At 49.5% G+C, this 11,907-nt stretch overlaps 1 protein-coding gene across 1 annotated transcript; it reads right to left on the bottom strand.

Moving 5' to 3' along the window:
* Window positions 1-46: 46 nt before the first annotated feature.
* UQCR-C1 (Ubiquinol-cytochrome c reductase core protein 1) lies at window positions 47-10,426 on the bottom strand (the record flags this gene model as incomplete). The annotated part of the gene is given in 6 exon segments (XM_037235840.1): window positions 47-250; window positions 429-704; window positions 1,088-1,283; window positions 1,733-1,881; window positions 2,775-2,954; window positions 10,202-10,426. Coding segments are annotated over 6 exon segments (1,230 nt in total), but the record flags the coding sequence as incomplete, so codon positions are not given.
* Window positions 10,427-11,907: the final 1,481 nt, after the last annotated feature.

Here is an 11,907-nt window from a genome sequence, read left to right as displayed (position 1 = left end):
CGCTACTGGCCTCCCACCCGGATGCGGCGCAGCGCCCGGCACTGACCTCGATGCGCGCTTCCAGCTCGTGCACGGGGATGCGCCGGTTATAGCAGAGCATCTGGCGGCCGATGTCCTCACAGACGGGCGTCGTGCCATCCAGCTGCAGCAGCATGTTGGTTTTGAGCAGGTTCTTGGCGCGCTCCACCTCAAACTCCGTCACGTTGGTGCAAAGGCGCATCCACTCCTGCTGGATGTTGTACAGCATGTCCTGCCGGCGGCGGCGGCGGCGACAGCGGGAGGACAGTCAGCAGCCAGACACGCAGGGCCTGCCACCAGGCAACCGACAACGCATCGTGATCGGCAAACGGGCACGGCATGATCTCTCGCACCACTGATACCAGTACGCGCCCAGTCAGCAGTCAACAGAGGACGGCCGTGCCACCCACCTCCTGCTGGAGCGGCTCGCACACCCAGTAGATGCCCCAGAGACCGGTGTCTTTGTAACAGGTGTTGAACGACTGGAAGGAGTGGCAGAGGCCGTCGATGGCGGAGTTCTGCGCCAGCGTCGAGGCCAGGTTGGCGCCGCCGCCTTGCGAGCGGTCCCACGAGCCGACCAGTGTAGACGCCACCATCAGCGGGATATTATCCGGGTCCGTCCAGCCGCACCCCTCCACCGCCACGGCCACATGCGCCAGCGGCATTGAGTCGTCACGCACGCGCACCTGCGGCACACGGACGCACGACAAGCCGTCACCGGGGACTCTTGAGGCCTCACCGGCGCCGAGGCCGTCCCCGGTGCCGCGGAACATGCTGGTCCGCGGCCATGACCGCATCACGGGGGGGGGGGGGGGGGCACGTCAGCAGGGCTCCATTCCCAGGTGAGCCGGCCTCGCCAGTAAACAGACTTCCAGTTCACCACACAGTCGCGTGACCGGGTCAATCCGACCGCTCCGTCACCATAACAACTCGGTCAACAGTCCCGGCGCCGGGGTCGGCCACGCACACCACCAACCACCCGCCACCCCCGGAGGGGCGTGGACGCAGCGCGCCTTACGCATACCAAGACTGATGGGCGCGCGCATACTACTCAGCCTGGTGCACGTACCTCCGAACCGGTGAAACGGCAGGGCTCGATAGTGGGGATCTTGCCGTGCTCGTACTGGTAGGAGACGGACGAGAAGTGTTTCTCGGCTAGCTTCACCAGCTGGTCGTGATCGACGCCGCCGGCGCCGGCCAGAACCATGCGCGGCCCCTTATAGTGGTCCTGGATGTAGTCCATGAGGTCCTGCCGACTGATGGAGCTGCGGAAGGGAAACGGGCAAGTCAGCCAGCATCGCCGAATGGACCGAGGCGGGGCGACGCGACGCCATGGCCAACAAACGCATGGGCGAGCGAAATGCTTCCATCGTGCCATCCAGCCTGGACAAACATTATTCTAGCTGGTTTACGGACAATCGAACCATTACTGTGGACAAGCGTTCAGCGATAACCTGCGAACTTCTTCACCAATAATGTTTTGGCAGTCCCCGAATAATATTGAAATTGCCCACAGCATGCTTTCCAAAGCGCGTCTTTAAGGAAGCGGTAAACATCCCAGCCGTGCGGGCACGTCGACAATTAGCCAGAGAACGTTCCATATTGCGCAGACGGTACGTCCACCGCACCATTGGTAACTCCATCACGAACACTGCACCGCGAGATCGCCAGCACCCGGCGCCTGACAGCGGGCAGCCGCCGGCGCCGTACTGACTTGATGTTTTTGGTCGGCCCGAGGATGGTACGTCCCAGCGGCGTGCCCTGGAAGGCGACGGCGTGCAGGTGGTCGAACACCACCTCCTGCAGGTTCATCTCCACCTCCTGCATCTCGCGCAGGATCACGCCGCGCTCCCGCTCGATCTCCTGCGGGGGCGCGCCCAGTGCCGTCAGCTGGCGCCATACCACACGCCGGCGGCCGCAGGCGGGCGTGCCGACACAGCAATGGCCGAGGCAGAGCGTCGACTCCGGTTTTCAGTATGGCTACTGACGCCATAATGCCCCGTGACAGGTACATGCCTCGTTGATAAACGAGCTAGACCACTTGTATTATTACCCTCACGCAGTACAGGAGTATTGCGATCAGATGTAACTCTGAAGCCGGGTGTTCAAATACGCTGACCAAGCATGATCGAAGCTTTATTGTCAGCCAAACGGAACAAACAGGGAATCAATTATGTGAAAATCTGTATCTGCAGACTTGAGCCATTGAATAATGCACGTCATTTCACCATACGTGTTTCCTCTATCGCCCTGCGTCAATCAGCGTCGCTGCCGCGAAAGAAGTATTGCAAAAGCGAGGCCGTCTCCAACGACGCAACTGCCATCCCAGCGCTCTCAATGATAATGTCGCCTTCTGGGACACTCCATTCCTGTCTTAAAAAGCAAACAAAGAAATGACACCTAAATGGCAGCAATGATCTTATTCACGGACCAACTGCTTTGGTCTGAAAAATCATTAGTGAATTCAATACAGGCACACGTTACTTTACCCGCTAAGTAGAACAGAGAAGGAGGCTTCAAGGTCCGGGGGAGGGGGAGACTTCCGCCAAAACGTTAATGAGACCTGCCCGGAGAATGCCTGGCTCCCGACCCTAAAAACACAAATCGTTACGCTCGGGCAATCCATGAAACCGGCTCTCGCAAATGGGATTCGTCTGTCAGACGCACGGAAGTTGCCCCTCCATGCAGTCGGCATCCCGTAGCCGGCGCAGCCTAGCGGCGTCCGCGTCCGCAGACGCCCGGCCACGACCGCCCACCTGTTCGCCGAACTGCGAGTTCTGGATGATGTCCGAGAGGATGTCGACAGCGTTGCCGATGTCATCCTTGAAGCACTTGGCGTAAAAGACGGTTTGCTCGCGCGAGGTGTAGGCGTTAAGGTGGGCGCCCATGTTCTCCACCTGCAGCTCCAGGTCGGTCTGCGAGCGCTTGGAGGTGCCCTGGTGGCGCGGCGGCGGCCGGTCAGAGCAGCTCGCGCGACAACAGGGGCGCCACCCAGCAGCCTCACCCTCGACCGAGGGCCGACGACGCCGCCGTCGACAGCCGGACGCTGCTGCCGATATCGACGGCCCGATGCGCCCCGTATTCCCAGCTGGTGTAGCCGTGACTACATGCGCTAGCCAAACGTAGCATGGCCACGCCTGAGGCAGGACGGAGCGACCAGGGCTGTGGGGCTTTGGCGCGGGACCTCACTGGTCGCGTCGTCACGCCTGTTCGGATGGACTCGTCCGGCTGCTCTGTGATCTGGATCCACGCGAATATCTGGCGCACTTGTACGGAACATTTCAACATTACGGAATCATCCTGAAACATCACGTGTTATGACAACAAAATGACAAACTCCCCCTCTCCCGCCTGGTCACTAATAACACTGGGCATGGCGTCAAAATAAGACAGGATCATAACCTACCGCCCACACCAGTCGCTGCAACCCATTTTTCCAGCCGTTCACAATCAAATTCCAGACGAGCAGTAACGATGAATTGAAACATAGATCATTTCGAATTCACTAATTTCATCGACCAAACATGCCGCTAGCCTGGTCCCACACCAGCCACTATCCAAACGAAGTCAGGTGCCGCGCCGCACACCAACGCTAGACATCGGTGTGGCCCTGCCGGCTGAAGCCCTGAATGAGAAACATTCCACAGCACTGGCATCACCCACTCGTATGGTTTTACTACGGCAACGCTTTGATTCGCTTACGTCCTGTTATCACCTAAATGGCAGCAATGCTCACATGCGTTACCACCTAGCTCTACAAATCCAACAAATGCGCCGCGCCGTGGCGTTCAACGTGTACACTGTTGTCGTCGTCGTCAGCTGTTGCAGACTAGATGTGTAAGTTTTGACACGCGACAGCTGGTTGGCTGAATACAACGCACTCAGGTGGGGATGAGGGTGGGGGAATCCACAAACATTGTGGATTCCAAATGAGAACCTATGTGATATGCTCAAAAAAATCGGAGAATTGTGAGAATCTACAAAAAAACAGACGACAAATTCAGATGTAAAGATGTAACGTCTTTAGGTCGTCACCTCCACGTCGAATAGGGCCAGCCAACGTAAACTCATCAGTGGCTGAATTGGCCGTAGACTCCCTACCGCAGCCAGCTGTAACCTAGATACGTTTTCAATACACAAGGTTACTCGGAGCTCTATCAGGTCCGTGACCTTACATGACAAAAGACAAAAAGGATATACAAAATCCCAAATGATTTTCATATTTGACTTTCTTTTATAAATAAGCGTCAAGAATGGCCACAAGTGGTAGGTTCTTCAAAGCAAAGGGTTGGTTGTGGCCACTTTATGTCAATGACGCCATCGGAGTGAGAAGAAAGTCAAAATTAGTAAACGGCCGGCAACCCTGTGATCAGGGAATTCAAAATGAAGGTACAAACGCACCCGACAAAGCGCTTTTTATAATAAAACAGCTGATTCGTTCTGACCTTGACCTGACCTTTGCGCATGAAGAAAGGCCGATGTATCTAGATGTAATCCTAATTTCGATCGTTTTAAAGTCTAGAAAACACTTCAATATTGTATGAATTCGTTTCACACTCTGTTGACAAATCAGCTTAGAACTTTCCCTAAAAAATCACCTTCGCTGAGAACCACGGTCTGATGTTGACTTGCTGCAGGTCAGCGACCTTAAAGGCCATGTTTGGCATTTGAAGATACTAAAGCAAGCATCAGATATGATGGAACAGGTTCACTTATAACTATTCGTATACGTTTCAAAGTGCAAAAGACTGCCGTAGACAGCGCAATTCTGTCTAGTAAATATGTTCCTCAATGCGACTCGGTTTGATAACGTCATCGTAACTTGCACAACATTGATTGAGAGCCAACTGACGACCGTTATACGCGGTAATCGCGCTCACGAGCGCAATATATGAGTGACTTGACCATTATATTTTAATTGGCGTTGGTCGCCGTGAAATGGCAGGACCTGAATCACGCTACTACGGCGTCATAAATGTCGAAAGAACTTTGAAATACTCTCCCCGATATGCCTTTCTTCATTTTCGCGGGCGTATAGCTCAGAAACTAGAAACTACCCGTTATCTGTAAATCGCGCTAACGAACGCCAGATATGAACGACTGTAACATTATATTTGTAATGGTACTGGTCGCCGCATGCCTTATGGAATGGCATGATTTGAGTGACGCTCTTGTGGCCTCATGGATGTCAAAGTCACTTTGAAGCACTCTCCCGGATATACCTTTCCCGATTTTCGCAAGCGTGTGGCTCAGAAACTATAGGTACTTAGGTCTTCAGGACTGTGACCAGGACCTAGAGACGTTCAAGGCGATCTTCAGATTTCAGTTCAAAACCTAGTATAAATGTGGAGGGCTCCCTTTGAAGGAAATAGTCCGCACAATCACCAACATGTGCAGACTATTACTGGGAGGTTATAGGTCACCCCGGCATCCATGACGCCGTAGCGTCATTTCAATTTTATCATTCCAACGCCATGCAGCCATCAAGGTCAAGAAAAACATCATTATTGAGTCGTTCATACCTGGCGTTCGTGAGCACGATTTTCAGAACAGCCGTCAATTGCCTCGCGATCAACGTTGTCCACGGTACAATGACCTTATCAAACATCGACGCAGTGAAGAGCATATTACTACACAGAGATACTGTGTTGTCTCGAGCAGTCTTTTCCAATGACCATGTAAAACAATCGTTTTAAGTGAGCTCATTTTATCATATATGGTGCCGCTCCAATATTTTTACGTGTGGAACATTCCCTTTCAAATAAATACATTTTTGGACCACAATATCAGCTATTCAGTCGTCAACAGCAGCTAACAACAGAACCTGACACAGATTCTGTAGCCACCCTCTACAGCGTGAACGGGTCCTTACTCGCGCGGTGTTGAAACAGTTTTAGCCACATAACGGTATTCAGTTGTTTTTATTCCAGTTATGGGGATACGACAGCTCACGATCCTGGGTCCCTTGATGGTGGCATTGGAGTGAAACCAGCACTTCAATCCCACCTACTGATTGGCTATTGGAACCGCCAACTTGATTAGCACGGCTCGTCGCGCTATAATTGAACATTTAAGTGAGCAGCAATCACTGTCCACTCTAGCCGACTGCCGCATCTTGCAAATTAGTAACTGTAGATCACCTGTGCGGTGCACAACAAGCGAGGATTGGTTAGAGACTACACTTGATTAAAGACACCGCCATCGCATCCCAAACATACGCCGGCATACCCAGCTTTTAGAATTCGTAGAGGGCACGGTAGTACATTTCTGAAATTATAAAGACCAGACCGGTTTCCTTCAGGTCCTTCGGCAGGTAACACATCACCATGTGAGCACATAGCAACGATACGTTCCCTGCGCCTTCCGCGGCGTCGTTGCGGCGGTGGCCTTAGAAACTCCAGGGGTAGGGTAAATCCGTAACATGCTTAAGCATCTCACACAATGGACAACACGTAGGGTTAGACACATATTAAAAAGAGAAAAAAGCACACACGGGCACTGGCGCTAAACAAAAGTGCACACAGTGTCTGGTGAATACTTTAGGAACTGCGCGGCCGTGTTCTGAAGCGGTCGAATATGTTCGCGGCAATGGTGAGAACACTGCGAATCAAGAATGCCATACCTCGTCACCATATTCTAATAAAATTGTTTCCTCATGCATCACAAAACAGGATGTGCTTGAGGTGAATATATTCCAGCTGGTGTTTCAATCACCTTTACAAAGAAATAAGTGATATTAAAACAACTAAGCAAAATGTTGACCTCCGCAATGTTTGAAATTGTTGGTCCCGTCTGTGGTTGTAAGCCTTGTTCGATACATTACAACGTGTCTGGCTACAGCTGGCTTCACACCCACCCACACCCACACCCACACCCACACCCACACCCACACACACACACGCACGCACGCACGCACGCTCACGCACACCCACATCCACACACACACCCACATATATATATATATATATATATATATATATATATATATATATATATATATATATATACAAGTATGTGCATTTAGGAATCATTCCGATTGACCAGAATGACATTCAAAATTGGCAAGAATCAAAGAGACCTTGGTGAGCAACGGTTTTTCAAAGTCTGACGTGTACCACGGAATACGACATGAAAACGGCACGACACGTTGACGATAAACCAACATAACAAACAACCAGTCGTCCAACTGTATCATGAAAATCCAGTTACATCTGCCTGCAAACAAAAAGAAAAAGCTATACAGGGAATCATTTCTCGACACGTAAGAGACAGGAGTGACTAGACTACACATTGTCATATATCCTCTGCATAGGAAAATCGCTGACTCTCTTAAGAGAAACAGCCTTGGCAAACCTGACAACCTTACATGCACCAATGTAGGGTACCCATTCCAATGCAATCTCAAAGACTGCAAACTTCATTCCACACACTACAATGGCGCAAACACGACACTCTCACGACGTCTGGCGATTGACAGCACTGGCAATCTTCAGACGTACGCTCTCTGCAGGATTGTGCATTCTCCAAACCAATGCTTGCATGGCTCTTGAGTTGTTAGCCGGTGGGCGGTAGCTACTGTACGTGCGATAGCTACTGCGGGCGGTAGCTACTGTACATTGTATTTTTGTCTTTGTAGAGTTTTCATTACGGATGCATTTGACAAGTATCCAGGTAACGATAGGAATGTTTTGTTCTCTCCGTACTAAAATATCTCATTGAACAGCAATGCACAAATTTCGTCATTAAAACTCAAAACTTATTATTTTGTCACTTATATATCACACACTCCGACGATTGCGTAATGCCTTAAAACGTTATAATGTACAGATATCGACAAGAATAGGAGTGATTTTGCGCGAACAATACTTTATATCAATACTGTTACAATGCTGCAACAATAAATAACAATACTGCTAAGCCGAATGCCCACAACTTCGAAGGATGTATCAAGAAGCTTACCAATGCGGAATCAGCGGCCGTTTTAATCCAACATGAATAAACGGACATGTTTTGCTAACACATGCCAATATTATATATATAATATATATATATATATTATATATAGAGAGAGAGAGAGATATATATATATATATATATATAATATATCTATATCTCTCTCTCTATCTCTATATATATATATATAGATATATAGATTATATAATATTATATATATATATATATATATATATATATATATATATATATATAGAGAGAGAGAGATATATATATATATATCTCTGTGTGTGTGTGTGTGTGTGTGTGTGGGTGTGTGTGTGTGTGTGTGTGTGGTGTGTGTGTGTGTGTGTGTGTGTGTGTGTGTGTGTGTGTGTGTGTGTGTTGGGTGTGTGTGTGTGTGTGTGTGTGTGTGTGTGTGTGTGTGTGTGTGTGTGTGTGTGTGTGTGTGTGTGTGGGTGTGTGTGGTGTGTGTGTGTGTGTGGGTGTGTGTGTGTGGGTGTGTGTGTGTGTGTGTGTGTGTGTGTGTGTGTGTGTGTGTGTGTGTGTGTGTGTGTGTGTGTGTGTGTGTGTGTGTGTGTGTGGTGTGTGTGTGTGTGTGTGTGTGTCTTGTGTGTGTGTGTAAGACATTGTGTGCGTGCGTGCGTGCGTGCGTGGTGCGGGCTGTGCGTGCGTGCGTGCGTGCGTGCGTGCGTGCGTGTGTGCATGTTGTATGTATGCGGGGCCAAAAACATATTACATAACCCGAGCCGCGCCACACAGCTCATCAGCTGGACGACCCGCGTCATGGCTCCTACATTTCAGTAGGGGTGCACACGAACAGACATTAAGTTTGCCTCCGCTGCTGTCTTACGACAGCCCGAAAACAAAAAACTTCCGACAACTTGCTTATTTGCTGATGACAGATGCACCCGAGTTTAGAGGGACTCAGCCTAACAGAAGCACCGTTAGCATGCACTTAGTCCACTAAATGCACACGTAAATACTGGGGCTTGCACTTGAATTGGTGAGCGTTGTCTGGATTTAAACATCACGCATGCAACATGGGCGGTGATAACTGATGGGTCGACACGGGCTCGAGACAGTGACTACCTGATCTGTTGAGCTTTCAGGTGAAGAAAAAAGAGCATCTTAAAGCCAAGCCGTCCGTTACTCCTGCTGAAACTAAAATTTGTCAATCAAGCCAGTTTTAAGACTTGCTGTGCGTTTGCCAGCCCCTAACGCTCATGCAGTAACATTTCCGTTACAATGGAGCGTTTTTATGTGACTATCTAGGCGATTAGGGTTTATCGACCCATGCTTTAACGTTGTTATTTCGTTAAAACACTCACCCACCCTAGAGGTGAGGTCGGTAACTTGAAAATGTGTTGAATAGTCGGCGTAAAAACTCCCAACCAGCCATGCCGGCATGCCTAGCTCCCTACTTTGCCGAAGAACCAGGAGCTCATGGCATCATAAAGATCGAAAACACACCTGGCATCAAATACACCCAAGGCCTTCATGTTTCACCACTACAATAAAAAAAACATGGAAATATGATTGCGGCTTCCGGCTTTTAGCATTGCTCGGAGAAAGCTCTAGTGGTAATCCCGCTCAGAGCCCCTTGAAGCAGCGCTGTTTGTGTTCAAAGAGTGGCAGATCAGATACTCAACATGTCAGAAACAGACAGCAGCACACACACACACATACAGCAGCACACCTTTGAAACCGTTAACGTGACGGTGGTTCACTTTTGCACTCGTAAGCGCCCTGCAACACATTACAGCCTCGCTGCGTTTGAGGCTGCAGCTGTAGTCACAAGCGTGTCACACTTTGCTGATGCATTGACTGTGGAAGCCTTCGACTGAGTAAACCCATGACGAGTGATGCTCAAACAAAACAGGTGGCATCAGGTGACCATGACCCCCTCACCATCCCACTAGCCTTATCTATATATCTTTGCACCTTGTTTGGGTTTTTGTTCTCTTCTTATATGCCAGAATCCTCACATGACAGGCACTGTAAGCTGTAACGCACGCACGCCTCTCCCCCTCCCCCCCCCCCCCACACACACAATATTTTTCAAATGCAATTCTAGTTAACCGTGACCACCAGGAATGTTAGAGACCAGGTGGTACATCATCCACAGTTACCCACGACATCCGGGCATGGGATGCCCACCTAGGTGGGCGCCCCATGCCCATGCCTACTCCCAGAAAACCTGGCCTCCCTGCCAACATGTCGTGCTTACCTTGAACGCCATGTGCTCGAGGAAGTGCGCGACGCCGTTGTTGGTCTCGGTCTCGTAGCGGGAGCCGGTGTCGACCCAGAGGCCGACAGTCGCGGTGGGCGCGCCGCTGTCCTCGGTAGCCACGCGCATGCCGTTGTCGAGCACGGTGACTCGCGTGGGCGGCGTGTTCACCAGCGTCTGCTCGAAAGCAGCAGCAGCGGCCGTGCTGCGACAGCGACGCGGCAGCTGCGGCGGAGCGCACGTGCCATCCGTCACCACGGCGGCCAGCGTGCGGTCCGCTACAGCGATGCCAGCCGACCAACGCCACCGCAGTGCCCGTCGCTTTCGGGTCGGAAGCACGCCACTGACCATCACCAGCATGACAGATCACTGGGTTGTTTAGTTTACCCAGTCTACCTGGCCTCAGCAAATTGAAGGTCTGAACAAAACCAGTTTCACGCATAACTTGCCTGTAGCTATGTTCCATGCGAGATGCATCTGTTAACCATTACACAAGCCAGGCAGTAGAAGCCATGGACATTCATGAGTTGTGATTGCCTGTTGTGGGAGTCAGGACTCAAAACTACACATACTGCAAGACTAAAGGCTTCAAACCCACGATTTAAACCTGAATTTCTTCTCAGGATCTCCTCATGCTAGTTGTGCATCCTAGTGCTCACTTGCTTCCAAACCATTTCTAATTACTGTTTTTCATGTTGGCACAGCCCAGTACAGTCTTTTATTGCCATGCTCTGCCCTGGAGGAAGCTGTGGGCTTATTGTTTCAAGAATTTGCTTTACACCAGAAGTAAACAGACCTATGAATGTAAGAGATAACATAAATGATCAATGTAAATGATAATGATATGTATGGGAAGATAAGGGAATCATGAATATAAGACAAATTTCATAATGCTCTATCAAAGTAAAATCACAGCTATGATTATACATGCCTAAAACACTGCCCTGCTATCCTATTTCTGTGATGTGGCATGTTCAGAATCACCAGCTAGAAATGGCTTGAGAATATGAAAATACTGAGAAAGGGTAAACATAGCCTATTGAATCCAGTTGTTGAAATTGGTCCTATCCAGATGGTATGCAAAGTCTAGGAGACCATACAAGACGCTTGAGGTAGGTACGATCCCGCCCTAAATGGGGCAGCCAGATTCTGTGCTTGGGAAGCTGTCTGTGATCTGATGACCAGGAAGTCTTCAAGATTGTTCAGATGATTTCACTTATATGCACCAGTTCTTGCTTCCTCATCACCCCAACATTGATATGTTCAAAAAGGGCCAAATTGTACTAGATTTGCCATCCAACATTTTACATCCCACCTTTCTCAAATTTGCAGCATATTATAATGCATCCAGTGTTTTGCCATACAAACAATAAAAGCATACAGCTTCAAAGCCATCATACTGATAGCTAACTGATCTGGCATGTGGTCATTCTCAGATAGCAGGTGCCTTATTTCAGCACAAGAAGAGGAAGCTGTCATGCTTGCAAAAAATACAATTATCTGAGCATCGGCCATTCATGTACTTGGTGGATCTTTGGCTGCATGGGCTTCCCAAGAAGTTTGGTGCATGTCAGCACCAATATCAGGGTACAAAGAGTCCATGTTTCAAGGATTATGATATCATATATCTAATTTCATAACATTTATTTTCATACTCCCTCATAGTTTCTACAGAACATGAATTCTAACTGCACAGCAATTTTTCC

Source organism: Pollicipes pollicipes, unplaced genomic scaffold (genome assembly GCF_011947565.3).
Source record: "Pollicipes pollicipes isolate AB1234 unplaced genomic scaffold, Ppol_2.1 Scaffold_7261;HRSCAF=8764_pilon_pilon_pilon, whole genome shotgun sequence".
Classification (NCBI taxonomy): domain Eukaryota; kingdom Metazoa; phylum Arthropoda; class Thecostraca; order Pollicipedomorpha; family Pollicipedidae; genus Pollicipes; species Pollicipes pollicipes.
The sequence above is the reverse complement of the archived record's forward strand: the minus strand, read 5'-3'. Positions and strand labels throughout refer to the sequence as shown.